This window comes from Muntiacus reevesi, chromosome 9, assembly GCF_963930625.1.
Source record: "Muntiacus reevesi chromosome 9, mMunRee1.1, whole genome shotgun sequence".
Classification (NCBI taxonomy): domain Eukaryota; kingdom Metazoa; phylum Chordata; class Mammalia; order Artiodactyla; family Cervidae; genus Muntiacus; species Muntiacus reevesi.
This window is the reverse complement of record NC_089257.1, coordinates 28496007-28518461: the sequence shown is the minus strand read 5'-3', so window position 1 is coordinate 28518461 and position 22455 is coordinate 28496007. Positions and strand designations below refer to the sequence as shown.

Here is a 22455-nt window from a genome sequence, read left to right as displayed (position 1 = left end):
GCAAATCTTGGTGAATGGCAGACAGGTCATCACAATCCTATTCCAGAGTAGCCAGGCTGCAGCCACCCAGAAAGCATCCGTAAGGTGTTACTTGCTAATTTTCACCATACAAAGCCTGTACCTTGTGGGAGTGCTTTCATCTAGAGCATTTATAGGATATTGAGGCTGTCCTTCTGTGCTGGTTTCTCACTGAACAATGGAGTTTATTACTAAATAAATTAAAGACCATATACATTTTGGAAAATGTGGATGAATACCCTCTAGCATCAATCAAAAGAACAGATTCCATTTACTGCAAGTTACTAGGCATTGTGACGAAGACCTTCCATGATCTCTTTCATTTAATCTCTCAAACAACTCATTGACGTCTTGTTCCAGTTAATCAGTTTATTGCCTCTCAGCTCCAAATTCACCCTTCAGTACCTGCTTTGCAATGATAGACGGGATTCTTGATGTATTTCTTCTTCACACGGAGCACCATGTCAAGCTTTGTCAACAGAGGGCAATGGAGAGACACTACGGGGGGGAAATGTTTTTTTGCACTTGTTTTGCTTTTGTTTGCTCCTGCTGCTCTGCTCATGCATGTGTGGAGATGTCCACTGGTGATCCATCCCACCTAGGGTGCCTAGTCTCTCAGCAGCCTGGAGCCCCACCTAGAGCCCAGTGACCACTTCCCTCTGACCTTCCTCATACAGACACTCCAGGCCCCTCCCAGGCTCCCTAATCCCCTTACACCTGCCCACCAGCCTCTGCTTGCCTGCGCCTTGGACCATCATTTCCTGTGACCTCCTGATACCAACACTCAGATTCCAGACCAAATGTCACCTGCCAGGCAGTGGACTCCCATCACCTTACTTCTCTTTGCCCGCCCACCTTGACTCACCTGTACCTGGGCTGTTTCCTACTGCCTGGCCACTGTGGACCAGCTCTGGACCAAACAATCTGGCAGACTTGCTTGCCACCCGGGGGTCTCCGCCCACACCTTCTCCCACCAGGTCTGCACATCAGCCTCCAGAAGGCCTCCCATCCCATGTTTGTCCTTCCTTGAGCAGTTTCCCTCAGCCTTGGATTACCCTTTAGGATTCTCTTCATATCTTTGAATGCACCAATATCTGAGTTTAATACTTCTTGAGAATAAGCCACCCCTGTCCAAATCATTGTGTGGTTTCTGTCTCCTGATGGGACCTAGATGGATACAAGTACTATTATTATTTCCTTTTGGAAGATTAGAGAATGAGATTGAGATAGGCTACATGACTTGCTCAGGATCATATGAGGGGTATGGCAGAGCTGGATACAAACCCAGGACTGTGGGCTCTAAAACCTTTGACTTTTTCACCATCTGTCCCACTAACTGGGAGTCCACATAAAAACACCGCAGGAGACACAGAGCAGTGGGCTCACCTCCCCTCACCCCCTCCTTTCCCATGCTTATGGATCCTGGCTGTTTCAGACTAAAACAAGGGCAAAAAAAATGTAAAAACGAGGCCAGCTCCTAGAGGAAGATTTTCAATAGTCTTCTTGAGCTAGTGGCCAAAATAAACACACAGGAAAAGAAAACAGAAAAAATTCTACTTAAAAATCACTTTTACACTCTCTACATATGGTCAATATTCTGCTCCAAATACAATTGTTTTGAGGCTGATATTTGATTTTTGCCAATTTCCCCAGCTTTGTCTTATCTGCTAAAATGCCTCATTTTGCTAAAGAGCGCTGAAATCCCAATTTGGGGTCTTGTTTGTATTTGTATTAGTATTTGGCTCAAGACAGCCAGATTTCTGGATGATGTATGTCCCTTTAGCTCCCAGGGACTCTGATCCCCACTGGGGCTGTGCTCAAAAGCAACAAGGAACAGCTTCCATATTCCTGGAAACGAAGCCCCGGCCTCCTCTTACAGTTTCTCCCTTGGGGAACGCAGCAATGTGAGTCCTAATTAGCCTCAAAATAACAAAATCCCAATATTAATGACCTTCCTTAAGGGTTGTTCTGGTCTTCCAGCTTTGTAGGAAAAACAAAGTCTTGTGCGAAGATTAACCATTTCCTGCTGATTAGATGATTAGATGTAGGGAACTCTGGACTATGAGTTAGGCTACCTGGACTTGAGTCTGGCCTTTGCCACTCATGATGTGGCCCCTTATTTTTCTGCAAACAAGAAGATTGGATTCTAAGCTCCTTTCCTGTTCTATGGCCCTTTGACTCAGAATCCTTTCAGCCTTATTTCATCAGAGCAATTTAAATCAGAGCAGCTTCCATTGTTGAGGGCTCTCAATGTACTGGGAAAATTGCTAAGCACCTTAAATTCATTATCTCTTTGGATTCTCACTGCAAACCCATTACTGTAACCCGTTACAGTGTTACAGTATCAGAGAGATTGGAGCATAGTCATAATAAAGCCACAGCTACAGTCTTCTATCCAGATGGGTCACTGACTGTTCTCCTAACCTGATGAATGGGATCCAGCAGAAGAATTGCGTCATTTTTTTTTTTTTAAGTTATCATCAACCTCCATCACTATATGAGGCTAAGGCAGGGAGGAGGAGTAGTCAGGGCAACTGGCTGATTACCAGCAAAGCCAGGCACTTTGTACACCAAGTCTAGCTTAATTCTTACAGAAACTCTAAGTGAGCTTGTTACTCTATTCCCATTATACAGGTGGAGGAAATGAGGTTCAGAGAAGTCCAAATACCTCATATACACTTACCACCACCAGTCAGCAGCAAAGCTGTGGCCTGAACATGTTACATTTCATTCCTCCTATCACGGGCCCTGGGACAACTATTTGTGGTCAGAGGTTTCAGGGCCTGAGCAACTATATACACTGTTATCAAGGAAAAGGCTATGACAACTGGCAAGGAAATTACTGGTCAACTCAGGGGAAGGTAGAAAAAGTATTTCTTTAAAAACCACTTCTTTCTTGCCATTGGCTGTGCTGGGGTCTCCAGGGCCAGAGGCCCAGTTCCTGCCCTGCAGTATCTCTTTCTGGACGAGTGCTGTCCTACCCATGAAAGAGGAATCAAGTCTATGGTCCTGATCACCGCGGGGACGGACTCTAGGTTCTAAAGCAAAGAAGGCTTTAGAATAGGCACGTGGGGACTTCCCTGAAGGTCCAGTGGCTAAGACTCTGAGCTCCCAATGCAGGGGGCCCAGGGTTCAATCTCTGGCCAGGGATCTAGATCCCACATGCCGCAACTAAAGAGCCCTCATGCAGCAACAAAGACCCAGCACAGCCAAAGAAATAAAAATGAACAGATAAACATTTAAAAAAAAAAAAAAGAACAGGCGCGGGGGAGGAAGTACAAGAATATGGGCAGGGACATAGCCCTGGCAAACTGAGCCATCTTCAAAACAGAAAGAATCAGAGATTGTTGTTCTGTTTCTCTTTGACCTCATTCTTAAGGAGCAGCTGTTGAAGAACCACACAACAAGGGCTTCTGGGAGAAGGGAGTAATTGACTCTGAGTACAGACATGGGCTTCCCCGGTGGCTCAGCAGTAAAGAATCTGCCTGCAATGCAGGAAACACAAGAGATGTGTGTTCAGTCCCTGGGTCAGAAAGATCTCCTGGAGGAGGAAACGGCAACCCGCTCAAGTATTCTGGGCCTGGGAAATTCCAAGGACAGAGGAGCCTGGCAGGCTGCAGTCCATGGGTTCACAAAGAGACACGACTCAACATGTATATTCTATTTATTTACTTTCGGCATGTGGGATCTTAGTTCCAAGACCAGAGATCGAACCCATGCCCACTGCATTGGAAGCTCAGTCTTAACCACTAGACCACCAGGGAAGTCCTCCTGGTCCTTTTAATTCTGGTAGATCCTTCCACCTGGAGAGTTCTTCCCCTTCTTTTTCTTCTCAGAAACTCATATGCATCCTTCAAGTCCAGGCTGAAAACTATTCTGACAGTTTAGCCTTCCGTAGCCTCTTCAGGCAAAATTCATTCTTGATCCTTCCCCCACACCTGTATTATCTGCTTTAGTTTCTGCTTCTCCTACTAGACTGTGAGGCCCTGGGGAGCGGATCATGCTTGCTTCATCTCTGAACTAGGGGCCAGACACATAAAAGGCTCACAACACGTGACTACTAAATGAATAACATTATAAATTTATCTCTGACCTTAAGTCAGACAGTGAATGACATCACTCCTTAACCTAGTTTAAATGTCCCTGTTTCCAGAAGGTCCATAAAAGTGGTTCTAATGGTAGTGGCTGAACAACAGTGGCTAGCAGGGTATGTCTTATCTCTAGCTGTGGACTGGAAGTACCTACTGTAGGCAAGAGCATCTCTGGTCAACCTTGGCTCCAAAGGGATGTTCTAGGAAGACCCAGCCACTACAGTTGGTCTTAAACTTTTTGGCAGTCACAAAAAGGCAGAGGACAGAGTGGATTTGAAGGCCAGAACTTGATCGTTCTCTTAAGCTCCCCTCAAAGCTATGAGCCTTCCATAAGGATGGACCATGTCCTCTAAGATGTCCCCTCAGGACTGACATGAGAACCATAGCATCAGAGGAAGGGCTAGACTGACTCTCTCAAACTGGGGATTTCCAACCTGTAAGAGAGAGGGAGGGAATGAAAGGCAGTGGGAGGAGTGAGGGAGAAGGGATAAAGAACAAGAATGACTGCAGAGAGTAGTAATGCTCTCTACATAAACAGGTGATAAAAGCTGATAACAGCAATGACAAAATTAAGAAAATAAAAACACTGTTCTGAAGATTTATAGGCCAGCTAACACAGAGCAAAATCGGCAATAACTCGGGCTGATAAAAAGCAACAGGGCATCAGCCACATAAACACTCGGTCACATCAATGCTTCCGTGTATATTACGATGACACTGGTTTGTTGACACCACCCCATCCCCATGACCTCAGACGGCAGGAGCGGTGCCTGACTCACAGAGGGGGATGTTCTGCAGGGCTGATGCTGACGAGGGGCTTTTTCAGAAAGACAAGTTATCCTTGACTGGATACAGATGGCCCAGTGAAAAATGAAATCTGCCAGCGGAGGCTGCCTTTATCAGCTGGAGAGGTTCAGCAGGGACAAGACTTCCCTATCCCCAGCCCGCCCGAATGAGCCTCCGGTTTCAGCACCATATCACTGACTGTCCTAATGAATTCTTCTGACGGGCTGGAGCACACACGTATCTGCTTCAAGGAGTGCATGCTGGCAGGCTGGGGCATGGTACCAAACTCGCCTGGGGTCTGCATTCTGCCTTCAGAGTAGGCAAGGAATGCTTGCGGCAGGAAAGGGGCTGTCAGATCCACCAGGACTGAATGCCCTGCCCACACTGACCATCCTCCGGCTTGCCTGGGCTCCCCTCCCTGACCAGCAGGAAATGGGTGCCCAGGAAAGGACAAGGGGTTCTCCAGGGCACACCAAGCCAGACACCCATGGGTGTCCACCGTGTCAAAGACAAAATTAGAAGCACAAGCTGCTGTTTGTTAACTAACTTCCTATTATGTGCCAAGCTCCACGCCAAGCACGCCGTCAGGTTAGCCCCATACGACTGTCCCTGAGGCCAGTGTTACCTTTCCACCCTAGAGATGAGAAAATTCAGGGTTCAGTCCAGCTGTCCAGTCTTAGGCTTCCCAGGCGGCACTAGTGGTAAAGTACCCGCCTCCCGATTCAGGAGATGAAAGAGATGTGGGTTTGATCCCTGGGTGGGGAAGATCCCCTGGAGGAGGGCATGGCACCCACTCTAATACTCTTGCCTGGAGAATCCCATGGACACAGGAGCCTGCGGGGCTATAGTCCATGGGGTCACAAAGAGTCGAACATGACTGAAGAGACAGCATGCATATCCAGGGTCACGGGGCTGGGAAATGGCAGTGCTGGGGCATGAAACTGGTGTGACCTCCATCCAGACAGCCCGTTATCCCAGGAGGACTGGTGTGGAGGAAAACAGGCAAAGTGAAATAAGTATCTGGAGGTTCTACAGTAGATAGACTTTTCCATTTTCATCCCGGTTTAGTAGTGCCATGGAGATGACTGTAGTAAAATATTGATAAACGCACAATCTATCATTGTGATTTTTGAAAACCCGCACACTATAAATTCATCTCAGAACCCAGAACCAGGAGTTTTTCATCGCTGCTGCTATTGGAGCCACTGTTCCTCTCGCTTGGAAACCAATCAAGGTGTTTCCAAAGACCCAAACAGACCCCAAAACTGCGACCCACGGCTCTGCAGACTCCTTGGTCTTGTCCCTCTTGCTGACACATCCCACATTTTGTGCCTGAGCCAAGGCCTCTGAAAACTTTTTTCCTTTCCTCTTACTTGGGAAGCTGAAATCAGTAGGAGGCATTCTGAAGGGTTCAGCGAGGACCTTTATATCAAAGATGCCTTGGGACACCAGGGCGTGGACCTGACATCTGATGAAGGTGGGTCCCAGCCAGTCCCACTGACAGCTGCCATTTCTCCAGGGTGACCTGTGTCCCAGCCCCTTCATTCTCCTGGAGGATCACACAGACGACTGTGGGACAAGTGAGGTTTGGCAGTGACCGACTCCCTGCCCCTCCCAGCTTTGCCCAGCGCTGCCCCCATCTCCTCTCTACAGTGCGGTGGGCCATGGATTGCTGGCTCTGCCTCAGTGCTTCTTGATAAAGGGTTTTATCAAGGCTTTGCCCTGATCACTGCACAGCTGGAGACCTGGCTTCCCTGCCTGAGCATGCCAGCTGAGCATCCCCTTCAGGCTTCTGAACCACTCTGGAGAACAGTGTTGTTATCTGAGCAGAAGCTCAGGTTCAGAAGTCTCAGATCTTGCAGTTTGAGCCGCAGAACCTGTATCTCATTGCTGGGATGCTCCTGGAGGACATGCTGACCCCAAGGCCTCTTTCAACAATCCTCACCCTCTGCCCTGGACCTTTCTAGACCCCTTCTGTCAGAGGAGAATGGAGGGACTGGCCAGAGGCTGGATCAGCAGACAGAACCATCGTGTCTTGCCACTAGCAGTTAGAATTTACTAGACACAGGTGGAGGAGGCATCTTGTGTGGTTCACAGCTGCTTCTCCCAGGGCCCGGGAGTCCCAGTCTAAAAACAGCAGCAGCTCATCTCCACACGACAGCATGGGGAATCTTCCTCAGACAAACTTTGGGGTGTCCACCCAGAGATTTCACAAAGGCATCTTTATCAGGCGGAGCCTGTGAGTGGGGGTCAACTCAGCCTCACTCGGCCTGCTGCTGCCGTGAGGGCGGGTGTGGCCTCGCTGGACTTCTGCCCCCATGAGACCTCCACAAACCTTCCAAGCAGAGCGTGCCCCTCCTTCCCTGCCAGGGGCGAGCTCTGCTGCAGTGGTGGCTGGAAGGAAGGCTATACCCGCACTGAGTGATAAAGCCCACTGACATGGATCATTGTATTTGGAGACCTCAGAAAAATTAGGACAAGAGACAGCTGTGAGAGTCTCCCTGGAACTCCCTCCTTTGGACGCTAAGGGCCCAAAGATGTCTTCCAAACATGAAGACTGCCAGCTGAGACTAAGGGACAAACCTGTCCATGGGACCCGTCCCAAGATTTCCCCCTACCCCCACCATCACCAGACACCAGCAGCTTCCTCCCCCGCCCCCTCCCTCTGACGTAGAGCTGCTTGGGAAAGCAGGATGCTGCTTTTTAAAAGTACTCATTGACCTTGAACTCTTAAATGTGTTTCTCAATTTTCCCCTTTTATCACTGACCGCCTAACATTATGCTATGTCATTTAAGTTCCGGTATTTAATATAAAATATTGAATAAAAACATACTTCACAAACAGCCTCTATCACTGGATATGGGAGGAACATTTTACCAATTACACCTACCCTTCCTCCAGGCACTCGAAAAACATTCCTAGTATCTGAAGAAGCCAGTGGGCAAGAAGACATCACTGCTGTGTTCTCTCAGCACTTCTGTCCTCTAGTTCGTGGGGCCAACATGCTCTGGGACGAGGGGGATAAGTATTGTAAAATGAAGGGGTTAAGAGTGTGGGATCTGAGTCAGAGTTGGGTTTGAATCTCTGCCATACAAGAGCTGTGAGACCCTGTGTGAGGTGTTTCATAGAGCCTCGGTTTCTTTATCTGTAAACTAGGCACATTCTCAATAAGAGAATGCATGTACAGTGGCACTGGCCTGTACATAAAGATCCAGTAAATGGCCCCATTACTATCACTGAGCATCTCCCATCTGGAAAGGCCCTGGGTACACGTTAACAGAGTTGGATGGGTTCACATGGGTGTTGGGCCCTGTCAGACAGAAGCCCTCACTTCCTGTCAGACTTCCCTAACATCCACACTCCATCCCTCATCTTTTTTCCCAGGGTTGTCCCCCTCTTTCCATGCCTCCTTCCTCTTTCTCCTGGACTCCAAACACCTCCTCAGAGTCCCTACTGTGTCAAGCAACGGCCCAGTGTCAACATCAATCTTCCCAGGATGCGCAGAGGAAGAGATGCCATTCGTTTCAACCAACCCACCCTCTACAATGATCTCAGCCCCATCCCCATGGACCATCTCTCAATCCTTCTGAGCTCCATAAAAATACCTTGTGATCTCCAAAAATTACATTTGCTCATTTACCTTAGCTGTTCCTATCTGAGACCCTTCTGTCTGAGGCTCCCACTCAGAGCAGGCTGTTTTTCAACCTGTGCTTAAAGGTGCAAACTTCTCAGTGTCCTCAGGAGTTTGTCCACGTCTCCTCACCAGTCTCTGAAACAAAACTTTATTCAGAAGAGCCTGACTGGGTACGGCTGTCTGGTCTGCTGTGTTTCTGGCCCTCTGAGAAGGGACCCTTCTGTGCTGCCTGCATCTCTTTCCTTCTTAAGATGAGTCTGAGAACTCACAGAATCAGGATTTTGCTTGAAAAATGGAGAAGAACCTAGAACCCTCCACTGAGGCAGCTACTTTCTCAGTGTAAAAAATCAGACCATGTGGTCGTCATTGTGATCACTTACTAAGTTTTGCACAGATTTCAATCATTTGAAATACAATTAAATAATCACTAGAAGCAAAGACCTGAATAAAAAGGGCCAAGCCTTTCACATTTTCTTGGAGATTTGTTTCTTGACTGTGGTTCTTACACATTTACCTGTGACCAATTCCTATGAGGCATTCTGCTGGCTGCAAGGCTCTGAAGAAAAATGTGTCTAGTTGGGAACCACTCTTCTACTTTTATGCACACACACACACCTGTTCCTGACATGCCTGACCTGCTAAGTCCAAAGTCAGTGGTGCAAACACCCCGCAAGGAGCAGAGGGCTCTGGAAGACACTGCCTTCTCCCTTTTCCCTTTGGTATCCAAAGAGCTAAACACTGGCCCCTAGTAGGGACGAGACATGGGGGATTCCTGCCTGGCTCATGGGAAATAAATCCTCTCCAAAAAACTGGAAGGTTTTGGTCTATGGGCACCGGCAATCATGGCATCAGGGAGGGAGAGGTCTGGAGTGGAGATGTGAACGCAGTGGGGTGTGAGGACTGGATCTGCAGGCAGACCGTGCACCATGCTTCTCCTTACCTGGACTTGGGTTGGGGGAGAGGGTGTCTTCTCTGCCTGTGGAACATCACTGTCAGAGGATGGGCAGACTGTGTTTGAAAACAAACCTCTGCAGGGATGGACTCGCCTGCACGCAGCAGCTCTGACCACATTCAACACCAGTGCCTGCCTCTCAGCCCCAGGGCCCATTACAGCAGAGCTCCGGGTCATCTTCATGGTCACTGTCTACAGGCTAATAAGCAGGTTTGGGGTGGTCCTGGGACTGTCAGGTGCAAAACTCAGCAGAAAGTATCTATGGAGCCCAGCCTTTAGGTCTTTGGAAAGTGTGGTCCATCTGAGCCACCAGAAATATAAGAATTCCATGGACAGAGGAGCCTGGCTGGCTGCAGTCCATGGGGTTGTGAAGAGTCAGACACGACTGAGGGACTAACACGAAGTGTGGTCCACAGCCCAGCAGTGTGGGCACGGCCTGGGAACGTGTCAGGAATGTGGTCTCAGGTCCCGCCCCAGAACTTCCAGAATGGCAGACTGTACTTGAACAAATTCCGTTCCATAGGGAATGTCTATGGATAGTAAAAGCTGAGAAGTCCTTGAGAAGTAACATAGGAAGGGAGAGATGATCCACTCCTCTAGGAGCTCACACATGGTTAGGAAGGTATAACTTGCAGATATAAAACTATGAAGCAGAGTGCATGTCTACATCATCAAGCACGTTTTGGAAGGAAAACTGGATACAGAATACCAAGGCCACCCTCAGCCACTACTATCAATGAGCCTTAGCTTCCCCATCTGTAAAGTGGGAATAATACTTATCCTGTCAACTTTACAGACAGACTGTCCTAGACGGGAAAGCACAACACCCATATAAGATGCTATTGAATGTTCTGTACTCCAAGCGCTAGAGAGGTTCCAGGATGAGAGAGTCTGGGAAGAACCACTGAAGGGCAGGAGGCGGCCTTTTAAAGATACTGGACCACACACTTTACTAAAGTTGTGAGGCGAGCAGAAGTAACACAGCTTAGATTAGGAGTAGGCCTTCCTACCTGGTAAGATTATCAGGCCACCTGGATACAACCAATTAGCCAATTAGGACCAATTAGCTTTCACTTAATACTGACCGCTGTTTGCCAATTAGGAAATTAGGAACGGGGAGGAAACCCCCAGGAAAGTCCCGCGCGCGCAAAAGTATTGACCAATGAAATTGCTTTGCAAACGTGTAACCAATCCGCTTCTCACCCTATAAATTTGTGTAACAGCTTGGGCTCCGGGCTCTCTGACCCGCACCACTGCGTTGGTTGCAGCAGAGAGTCCTGGCTCGAGTCAGTAATAAACTTCCCTTTCTGCGAGTTGCATTGTCTTGGAGGCCTTCTCTATTCCTGCTCGGGGATTCGGACATCGGGCATAACAGAGTAAAATGGGAAAATGTACATTTTGACATCTGCACTTCATATAGCCTCTAGCCAGAGCTACAGAGAGCTCCCTGTGACCAACTTTCTTCCTGACAATCTGCTCATGGTCAACAGCACAGGTCTCAGAACACATACCCAACGCCACTGGGTGCATTACCAAACACAAAACCCACAGATGTGGTCTCTGTGGGGAGGCTGACAAGAGCTCTGTTGCTACAAACCTTAACTCTAGTTTGTGAAACGGATTTGTTTGTCATTTGGTGGACTTGACCTGTGAAGATATCTGGATACCGCAAAAGGACACTGGAGGTGGTGGCAGTGTTTAGGGCGAGGAGGTGGGGGAGGGGAGTGGAAAGGAAATTAGCATGAGTTCTTGGGTAATCATTTTCCTAGATGATGTTTATGAAGCCTTTGCTATGTGCTTGAAGTTTTAATGCTTTTCCCCCTATTTAATCCTCACTACAACTATCTGTCAGACAGGGACAAAAGAGTCCCCACTTTACAGATGAGGAAACCAAGGACTCACGATCTGAACCCAGGCTGGTCTGCGTTCCAAAGCCCATGACCTTAACTGCAGGCTGACCTGCTGAGGTGGTGTGAGGCTCTCTGGGCTTCCTCGAGCAGCTGAAACAATGCGGCCGCTTTTGTTGTGAAACCTGGCTCGCTCTGACTCGCTGACGTTTGCCATGCTTGTCCTGAGCTTCTCCAGAGAAATGCTGTCTTCTGGCAGGAAAAGATAAAAACTGCTGATACAAATGAGTCACCACATTCGCTATAATTAACAGTGATGCAAGAGCCAGATGCAAACCAAGTGGGGCCTCAGGACCTGACTTTCAGGCGGCCCCAAACTTTGAGCTGCACTTCAACACAGAAAAATCCCTGCGGTGAGCTGCTGTCTGTTCAAGATACATTTTTAAATGAAGAAATGAAGCCTGGAATGCATGCAAGTTCCCAGATAATGGAGTGGAGAGGAGCGGCACCAAATTAATCTCCTTATTTACAACTGAAAAGCTATCCACCAGAACCAGGAAGAGAGTTTATAGTTTATAGATAATGTAGATCTCTGCTTTCACACTCAGCTGCCCTGGAAAGCCTGAACTGTCTCCAACCTGCTGAGCTACTTCACAGCAACTACAATTGCAAATTCAGTTGTACTAGGTGTTCAGTTTATACCCTCCTGATTGCAGTGTGTACCTGTGAACTTTAAAAAAAAAATAAATAAATAACAGTTATCATTTGCATCTCTCTAGGCTCTTTTGCTGACCTGGAATAAGACGTAATGCAATGATAGCCTGATGAAAATGACTCTGAAAATACAAGTCCCCCCGTCCAGCCAAAAGCCCATGTGATCACAATTACTTGATGATGAGAGGAGGAGGCAGTGCTCTCTGGCTGCTTCTAGGGTCAGTGATTGCCTCCTGAGTTTCAACAGAGAGAAACAAAGAATGGTCAGGACCTGGTTAGTCTTAAGTGGTCACTGATGTCAGTGTCAGCATCTTACCTGGAGAAAAGAGGCTCAACGCTCCCCAAGATGTGAACACAATACAGCTGATAGAATCTTACCACTTTCCTTTTGAATAGATTTTAATTGAGAGCAAAGTGAAAAATGCAGGTTACATTTTTAGTGTTATCATCAATATGTTGGAAGATCAACACCAAAACAGTGATGCATCTAACATTTATACATATCCTAACTTTAGTTGTCAAAGAGCAGATCATTATCAGATATATATATTTACACAATAATTTCAAGCAACAGTAAATAATAAACTCCCTCCCTTAAAAAATAAAAACAGAACACACACACATACACCCAACCACCTTTAAACAATGGATTTCCTCACATGATTAAGTCTCTTTTTTTTTTTCCATATACTTGGAGACCCAAAGTTATTTAAGTTACTTAAGAACAATCTTATCAGTGGAAATTCTGGACCAGCCCTTATGTTCTTTTAGAGTCATTTTAATTTTTACAACTTGAAGCCACATAGCCAGCATGGTCTGTATACTCTGAGGACACTCCAAATGATAAAAATGAATTCCACTTCCTTTGTGTGAGGAGATATGTACATCTCTGAAGATGTATGAGATTACAACTCAAAAAAGTCAAACAGAAACACAAAAACAAAATCTTAAATCCTCAAGCATGATTTCTTAAGAGCACTGTGCTAACGTTAACAATGAATTAACTGAATGCTAAGATTCTTTTAGATATCTCTGCAGAGGTACTGGTTAGTTCTGATTCTTTTTTTTTTTTTATCAGCTGCTTGAAATGCTTGAGTTTTAAAAGTTGCCTGGTCCAGGTTAGCAGCCTGCCTAACCTCCGGAATGTCGGACAGGACTCACCCCCAGTGCCTTGCGCTCTGATTTATTTCTCGCTGTTGCTGTTAGTAAATGGAAACCATGACAAAGTTTACATTAGCAGACACATCCACATGCCCGGGCCCATAAATATTCTATGATGGAAAATGGTACAATGACTCCACTCCTCGTGAAAATGAGCGTAAAGTGAGAAGGGGCGGGGGAACATCACCAACAGTGGCTCTGCTTACAGTGGAAAATCCAGACCAAATGGCGACGGGCTTTTAACTGACCGGACACTGAGAGCCACTTCTCCAGGGCCTTACGCGTCAACTCAAAGTTGGCTGAGCAGAGGCCAACTCCTTTGGGCAAACCTGGTAGAATCCAGTAGTACATGCATCTTGTCTCAGACGCTGGATGAAGAAAGAGCAACCGCCGTTTCCCTCTCTGACAGGCGAGTGAGGAGGAATCTTAAAGTCAGCTTTGAAAGGCGTTCACACTCTGTCCTGCCTGGGACACAGAACGGTGGCCGGTGTGGACCCCTCAGAGCGCCAGCTGAAGCTTGCTCATGTTCCTCTGGTGCATGTTGTGATGGCGGACTAATTCGTCTGAACGGGCAAACTTTTTCTGACAACTGGGCCACCGACAGCTGAAGGGCTTCTCACCTGTTGACACAATGGCCAGTCAGAGACACTTGCCATGGAGAGACGGAGCTGCAAGTTCAACTATCAAAGGCCCGAGTTAAATCATCACAAGGCACCCGCTCCAGATTCCCTCTAGCTCTTTCCCTAAGCTCACACATCTAGTTCATCTCACAAGGCAGCCTTGACATGGCAGCACCTCTGGGGCCTCGAGGATTAAAATGCTGTGACAATGACAAAATGTTACTGAGTCAGAAGACTTGGGAGATGGGAGAGAAGGAGTGAGTCTAGTTAATGGAAATGTCTGGGCACTTCATATTTAATCAAGGGGGAAAACACTTGGTAAAACAAAACCCCTGTCATTAGACGGTTTCGTGAATTGTGTAAATGCTTCCCGTTTGCTGTTTAAGGAGGGAACTGAGCTTAACTGGAAGGCAAGGGACTTAGGATCATCATGCAGGATACCGTTAATGGACAGCCATCCGGCAGCATAGCTGTAACTATGGCTTTAATATCTCTGTCTGTATAGATATTCTGGATGGGCTGGGTGTTTTAAATAAATCACTGAAGTCAGTACACATGGCATTTGCTTCTTTTACCTTAAAGGGTTATTTACATAGTAATACCCATTATATAGAAGATTTGAGGTGAGGCATGGCTTTGAGATTTTTAAAAAGCTTGCCAAAATATCGAGCCTCCTTCTCTATCTAAGGAGGCCTCAGAAGTTTCTTCCAAGTCTCATTTTGGATGGGAAAGATAATTAGCATTTCTGAATGCCCATCTATGTACTAAGCTCTATGCTGGGTATATATACACATACACACACACACACATATAAAATTATATATATTAATTATACATAATATATATAATTTCATGTACTCCTTCCAACAACCTGTAAGGTGAGCATTATTATCCCCATTCTACAGATGAGGCTGGAACCTCAGGTGAGGGCAGACACAGGCAGCACTTCTTAAACCTAGGTCTGTCTGATTCCAAATCAGGTCTGTCTGTAGGATACACTTTGTTGCATCATACTTCCTGGGCCTTGGCATAATGGAAATACAGCTGTGGCTTTATCCTCAGTAAAAGCATCACAGGAGCCAATTCCTTCACCACCTAGGGAGGTTCTCAGGATATAGCTAGTCCTTCTCTGAGAAATGCTGGATGGGACAAACACTGAGAAATAACCCACGGGAGGCACTGTCCCTGGGTCGGAACTGGAGGCTAATCAACTATAGTTCCCAGTTAGATATTAAACAGTTTGCTGGTGACATAGGTCATTATGTACATATACAGATATGCATGAGGTGGGGCGCAGGGTACCGGGGATAACTCTTTCCCACCAAATTATGAGCTCAGGACTAAGGCAAAGAGGTGACATTACAGGTACTCGAGTCAGGGAATGAGTTGTCCATCCCACTGACTCTGGGGCACAGGTACCCTGATTGTCTGCAGGTACAGCCTGCTGGGGCTGAGAATCCAGGACTGCACGGAGGCTCATGGCTCACACTTCCTTCGCCTCCCACTCACTGTCCTTCTGCCCTTCCTGATCTGGCTTCTGTCCCCTGCTCCCACTGCCAACCATGCTGTCAAAGGTTACCTCCTAATGGACAAATCCTAACCTCTTCCCCTGTCAGTCATCATCCTCCTCAAACTCTCAAGGGAACTCAACTCTGCTGACCGGGGGTCTCCTCCTGATTCTCTCTCCTTCCTGGGCCACAAAGTGAACACAGACTCTTTCCCCAATAAAGAAGCAGTGGGTAGGTGGGCTGGGAACAGACAGAACTGGCTACTTACTAGCTTTGGGACTTTAAACAAAGTTATTTCATCATTATGTGCCTCAGTCTCCTCATCTGTAAAATGGGGATGAAATGTTATCTATCCTACTTTTCTTCCAAGGATGTTGTAAAGATAAAATGAGATAACCTAAGCATTGGTCCTCCCTCTAAAGCTAGAAAATACACAACAAAGATGGTGCTATTTTCATTATGAATCACACCAGCCTTGTGGAGAAGCAAAAACTTTTAGCAGCTGTGAATAAATGTCCTTTCTCTATATATTCCTTTTGTTTGTTTAATTTTTAATTTTTGGCCATGCAGCATGTGGGATCTTAGTTCCCTGACCAGGGATTGAACCTGTGCTCCTTGCATTGAAAATGCTGTGTCTTAACCACCGGGCCAAAGAGGAGGAGGGAAGTCCCTCCCTCTATTCTACTATGAAGGAAACAATACCCACACACCAATATGAGTCTGGCAGAAACCATGACTGCTCCTGGGGCATTAACTTTTAGCAGAGCAAAGATTCATGTCTCTGAAAACAGTATTATAAAATGCAAACTTTCATGAGTACAAGTGGTTGGCTTGCTAGAATTTCTGCTGTCTTTCTCCAAGGTTGATTATCCTATCAAACTGAGTGATAAAGATGTGATGCAACAAACTGGGAACAGCAAGGACCTAACTTATCTCTTCACTTCATTCTGCACACTCCTGAAAACACTTCTTTTCACATCTCTTCTCCATACCTCCCACTCCCATTCCTTCTTAAACAATGTTATTATTTAAAGACAGCCATGCACTGTTCTTTCTCTTTCCTGAATCTAAAGCTGTTTAGAACGTTTACACTCATCTTTTCCAATCTCTCACATCACAAGCAACTCCATTCAACAGTAGTTTAAAAAAATAAAGAAAAATAAATGTGAAGAAAAGTTTACGCACTTGTTTTACCTGTATGAGTCCTGGTGTGGGTCTTCAGGTGGTCGGAACGGGAGAACTTTCGCTGACAAGTTTTACACTGGAATGGTTTCACACCTAAACGGACAGAGAAGGTCTAGCCGCGGCCCTAACCACGTGGGGGCATAGCAAGGCCCACAAGGCCTGCTTCCCGGCAGCCTGAGGAGTTGGGCATTTCCAGCCATACCTGCAATCTGGCTCGCCCTCAGATTTCCCCAACACCCCAGGCCCAGCAGGAGTCACCTAATGCTGCTCAGTAATCCTTGAAGACCTGTTGTCTTGGGAACAACTATTGCTTAACCACAAGTGTCCAGCTTCTCAGAGAGGTTTCAGCTGTGTCTGAGACTGAAAAAGTGAATCACACACTACAGATGGGACTTTGCTCTCCACCCACCCGTGTTCTTTACTGAGACTCAGTTGTATCATCAGCAAATTGCTAGTGGGAGTATCATGACTCTGTGGTTTTCAGGGGAAAATGTAGGATGTTTCCTTTCCTTTTCTTTCTTCTTTTTTTTTTATTAAAGAGAAGGTAAATCCCCAGCAATTAGGAGGGAAAATTATTGGAGAAACTTAAAAAAACGGCTGACCCTCTTACACCCATATTGAACAATAAAGAGAATCACAAAATCAACCACGACCCAAGGGAACACACTGCCAGCAACGAGAAGGGAGCCTACAAACCTGTGTGTCTCCTTTGGTGTCTTTTGAGCTGGTCTGAACGAGAAAACCTTCGTTCACAGTCCTTGAAGTCACACTGGTATGGTTTCTCACCTTGGGGAAGACATATATGCCATTGGAAAATGATATTGGAAATAAAGATCTCATTAGAGGCAACTTCTCTTACAGGGACTAAAAGGATCCCGAAATGCTGAAAGGCACTTGGGTGGAAGGTTTCAGGGATATGCTGTCAACCTTAGGCAGCTTCCCAGGTTGCGCTAGCAGTAAAGAACTGGCCTGCCAATGCAGGAGGTGGTAAGAGATGCAGGTTCAATCCCTGGGTCGGGAAGATGCTCTGGAGAAGGGCATGGCAACCCATTCCAATATCTTGCCTGGAGAATCCCCAAGGACAGAGGAGCCTGGCGGGCTATTGTCCATAGGGTCACAGAGTCAGACACGACTGAAGCGATTTAGCATGCATGCATGCCAACCACAGGGTTAGGAGGAAGTGCCACCTACATACATACATTCATGGGCAGGAGGCGCAGAATCAGGGGCTGGGTGAATAAGGCTGAGTTGGAAGCAAAGGGAACTCGGGTCATGGAGTTTGATACAGTGGGGAATATCCAGCTCCTGCTGGGTGAGGTGTCGTTTCCTCACTGTGAAATGGGGCCAATGACCTGACAGCTTCCAAGGACTTATAAACAGATTACAACAGACCATCCACAGAAAGGGCTTAGCTTAGAGACCAGCACAGAGGCAGTGCTCAAAAAATACTGGCAGCTAATATTTAAACAAATAATAAACCAAAGCGGTCTTGAGTCCAAGACTTGAGTTTGTGGCAGAATTCTGGGATGGATGTCCCCTGGAGCTGGCCCCGTGGAGTAAGGACTTGATGTTTTATGGCCTAAGGCGCTGGTGTTCTCTGCTACTGACTTCCCATCCCCAAGTCAGGTATAAACAACTCCAGGGTTGTAAGAGGCTCAGATTAAACTAGGAGCCAGAGCCTTAGAGGTCTGGGTATCCCAGGAATGGGATTACACAACCTCCTGCCTCACAATGGAAAAGCCCCGCCCCTGTCTTTGCAGGAAAAAGTTCAGCCAAATCCCAGGAACTGCGCTCCCTGAGTACACTGAGCAACCCTGGACCGTCCCACCTTCTTATGAGAATTCTGAGTCACCGGCATTCTGGGACAGAGAGCAAGGCAAGCCATCCCAGGATCAGCCGGCTCTCTCTGTTGTCAGGCAGTCCCTGGTTATCTTTCTAGCCTCAGACCTCCTCTGCTTCCCTGATTCATCTACAGAGCTCTACAGAGCTCACCCTTCCTGAACCCCGCCTTGAACTTCGCTCACACTAAATACCCTTAGTCCCTATCTCCAGATTCCTAACCCACCATAAACTCTACGGCACATCCCTCTCAAACGCTGTTTCCTCTGCGATGCCTTCTTGGAAGCTTCATGTTCACATAGAAAGCCTCTCCTTCCCTCATTACAGAATGGCTGACATGGGGCCTTGTCAGATCCACCTTCTGCCACAGGCTGGAAAATCCCGAGAGCAGGAACCTTTCCTCAACTTTCTATTGATATCCAGCCTAGCACCTTAACTTCAGCTCTTCAAGCTGGAAAAAGCAATACTTGTATCCAGTCTCATGTCTTTTTTCTGCCTTTCTCTTCTGCTCATCCTTTACTTCCTCTGCCCGACCCTGCCTACCCTTTAATGGTTAACCCAAGCCCTTCCTTCTCCAAGAAACAAACAATGCTCACTCAAAACAATACCCTCTGAATGAATCTTCTCAGAGCCTCCAGATTCACTCTATCATCACACATTCTCTCCTCCCTTTTCACTTTTGTATGTCTTGTCTCCAAAACAGACCATCAACTCTTTGAGCAAGGGGCTTGTGACTTGGGAGTTAAAAGGCATGAGTTTCAGTCTGGCTTCCCTATACCCTAACCATTGGATAATTGTTCTGTGAGTGAGAATAAAATGAAATAATGAATGTAGAGAATTTGGCCCATGGAAAGTATTTTATAAAAGGTTCTTAACATAATAGTCTGTACTATTATTAGGAATAGATACAAAAAGATGGCACTCTTTCAAGAAGGGAACTTCAGTGATGTTAAATACCCTTCCCTCCTTGTCTTCTGCAAGGAAGAATTTCTTAAAGGTTCCAGCAGGTCTGAGGGTCATGGCTATCTTTCTTACTGCCTTCCCTTCCCACAGACATCTAACCCTTACTGTTTTCTAAGTGCCTCTTTTCCATTATAATTTCTACAACCATATTGCCTTCAATATATTCTCCTGTATTTGTCTAGGCAGAATTTTACTTTATCATTTCTTTACTGTATCATACTTTATCATTTACTTTATCATTACTTTTCAAATGATCTCATTTGGGGAAATACATAACAATATAACATGCAACTTCTCATATTAAGCATCAAAGCAAGTGGTCTACTGAGTGCAAGCTCAGGTCTATGCTGGAATTGTAGGCTTCAGACACAATGGCTTAGCCAAGACCAATGGTCTCAAGAGATCTGAACCCAGTTCATTTTCTTCTTCAGCTTCCCCAAAGAAAAGTCTGCAGTAACAATAAAACAATGAAAGTGAAAGTCGCTCAGTCATGTCCACAGAATGGAGTGGGTAGCCAGTATTCTTCTCCAGGAGATCTTCCCAAGCCAGGGATTGAACCCAGGTCTCCCATATTGCAGGCGGATTCTTTACCAGCTGAGCCACAAGGGAAGCCCAAGAACACCGGAGTGGGCCTACCCCTTCTCCAGCAGATCTTTCCAAGCCAGGAATCAAACCAGGGTCTCCTGCACTGCAAGCGATTCTTTACCAACTGAGCTATGAGGGAAGCAATAATAAACAATAATGGTACTTATAACAAAGAAGCTACCTTCAGTTGTGGAAAAAAATGGTACCAGCTCCCCAATAGGAAAGCCTGCGCTTTGGCCTGATTTCCTGTAGGAAAACTCAGTCACATTCCCATCTAGTGCCCACAAGGCCAACCAAGAACAGAGATTTGTGAAACCGATGTTCACATTCACTGTGGCCAACAACCAAACGTGGCCAGTTCTCTTCCAGAGGCAGACCCTGTGACCTGTGGGAAAATCCAGTATTCTTTAAAACATCATCAAAAATCATCATCTTTTTTTCCAGGTTCAAAACCAAAATTAAACTTAGAAGCCATTTTCCCATTCCTACCTGGTTGGTTATTACTAACCCAAGCAGTTAAGTTCCTCTTCGGATCATCTCATCCTAAGTCTCCAGAATGACCTTGCACATCAAGTTCCTAGAATTATCCAACTACCAAGCTCCCAGGCTAGCTCCTCTCCCTTAAGAGATGTTAATACTATGATAAAACTAATAAGAGCATTTATTCAGACTTATTGACACAGTGAACTGTATGAGATGATTCATATCTCTAATTCCTTTAATTCAATTTGATTTTAGAAGATAATCTAGTCTCAACAATTGTATAAGGGAGGCTATCATCTCCATTTTCCATGTAAGGCACATGAAGTTTGAAGAGTGGTTAGGTAACTTGCTGCAGGTCATACCACCTAGTGGTGAAACCAGACTTCAAGCATAGGTCTCTTTAATTCTGTGAAATTCTCTACCTACTCTGCTCTTCACTTTTTTAATAAAGGATAGAACTTCAGGATACAAAATGGCCTGGCAGCCTTCTTCCATCACCTGAAAGTAGTGCCTACTTTGCATTCTAGAAATCACCTGTGTGCTGGCAGTGACAGCTAGAAGCAGGGGCTCCTAAGCCACCCCTGAGCCACCGGAACCAAGGCTGGACGCTAAATGCACTTACCAGTGTGCTTCCGGCTGTGCATCTGTAAGTGGGACAGCTTAAAATATCTCTTATTGCAGCCTGGGTAAGCACACATGAAGGGGCGTTTCTCACTGGTCTCAGAGGCCGACCGGACAAGAGTCGGGGCCACTCCAGGCACACGCCGCACATCCTGCAAGCAGAGCATAAGATAAACAGAGGCTTTAAGCCACATGTGAACACTCACACTGGTCCCAAGGAAAGCGAACTTTGAAGTACTCCCAAAGCAGGGACAGTGGATGCAATGCCTGAAACCACTCCCTCCCACACTTGAGGTGCCCAAAGCAGACATCGCTAGTGGATGACAGAGCAGCACATCCGACAGTGCAGCGCCCTAAGACCATCACTGCTGATCAACCAGAACCGGGACCCGAGATGAAGTCTGTCTTGGGGCTGCTGATCCAGAGCATCCGGAAAAGAAATGCTGCGCACTGGGAGAGCTCCCAGTCTCAGCTTCTCATCTTGAGGCAAAGAGGTCTGGAAGTCAAAGCCCCAGGTTCTATTCTATGCCCTCCCACTTGGACACCAGGCCACATGACCTTGGGCCCCATCTGCAATGGGTTGGGAAGCCCTTATTAGAGAAAAATGAGCCCCCAACTGAGCAACCTCCCACGTGTGAGTCAATGACAAGGAAGAAGAATGCATCCTGGGAGGTGAGGGTTCTGTCTGTGAAGGGAGCTGAAACCACAGCAAGCCCACAGTGTTGCCAGCACGATCCTTTAATAGAGATACCAGGAAGCGCGTGTGTGCCCTCCGCCCACTTTATATGTCCATCACAGGGCATTCTGTGGATCGCCTTTACCCTGTAGGGGTGTGTGTGCATGGTTGGTCCTCCATGAGAAGAAGCTAAAGGGAAACAGTGAAGCAAATGCTCCTTAGGCTCCGGGGACCGATGAGTCATAGACAAAAGCAATGCAAGTGGCTGAGAGAGCACTGAACCCTGCTTGCTCTCACATAGATTTGCAAGCCAGGGCCCAAGAGAACATCCACAGTTTGTGTTAAGACCCGAGACCACTTCTAAGCTTACCCACTCCTGTTAACTTCCCACACCATCCACAAGCACATGTTCAAGCTCCTATTTCACCTCTTGCTGTGCGATCTTTTTTTAAGTAAACACAGTAGTGTTATACAGCTCTACTACTGATGGGCCAGAGTCTTAAGGCAAAAGGTGGAATAAGCTTAAATGAGGAGCCAGCTGTGTCAGATTGGTTCACTCTATAAGAAAATGAACACAGGCCACAACAGTAAGTCTGATAAACTGGGCTTGGTGAAAAGGAAGGGAAAAGGAGTTTCATAGAGTTCCTTTAATTCACCCCAGAGGCAGCGCACACAGCAACAGGGAATAAAACGGAGTTGTCAGTGTCAGCCGGTTCTGGTGGAGAAGCCCGACAGTACTTGTCTGACTTCCATCAGATGTCCATATTTCTG

At 46.6% G+C, this 22455-nt stretch overlaps 1 protein-coding gene across 4 annotated transcripts in view; it reads right to left on the bottom strand.

Annotated features, from left to right (window-relative positions):
• Positions 1–12434: 12434 nt before the first annotated feature.
• The window catches only part of WT1 (WT1 transcription factor), a 48067-nt gene continuing 38046 nt past the window's right edge, over positions 12435–22455 (bottom strand). For 2 of the 4 annotated variants that reach the window (XM_065944255.1, XM_065944258.1), the window contains 4 exons: positions 21010–21160; positions 17214–17303; positions 16527–16610; positions 12435–13824 (listed from right to left, as the gene is read on the bottom strand). In XM_065944255.1, the coding sequence (XP_065800327.1) occupies positions 13703–13824; positions 16527–16610; positions 17214–17303; positions 21010–21160 (447 nt within the window). In that variant the 3' untranslated portion in view covers positions 12435–13702. Of the gene's footprint in view, positions 13825–16517; positions 16611–17213; positions 17304–21009; positions 21161–22455 lie in introns of all 4 variants that reach the window. The other 2 variants (XM_065944256.1, XM_065944254.1) reach the window with 1 other exon arrangement.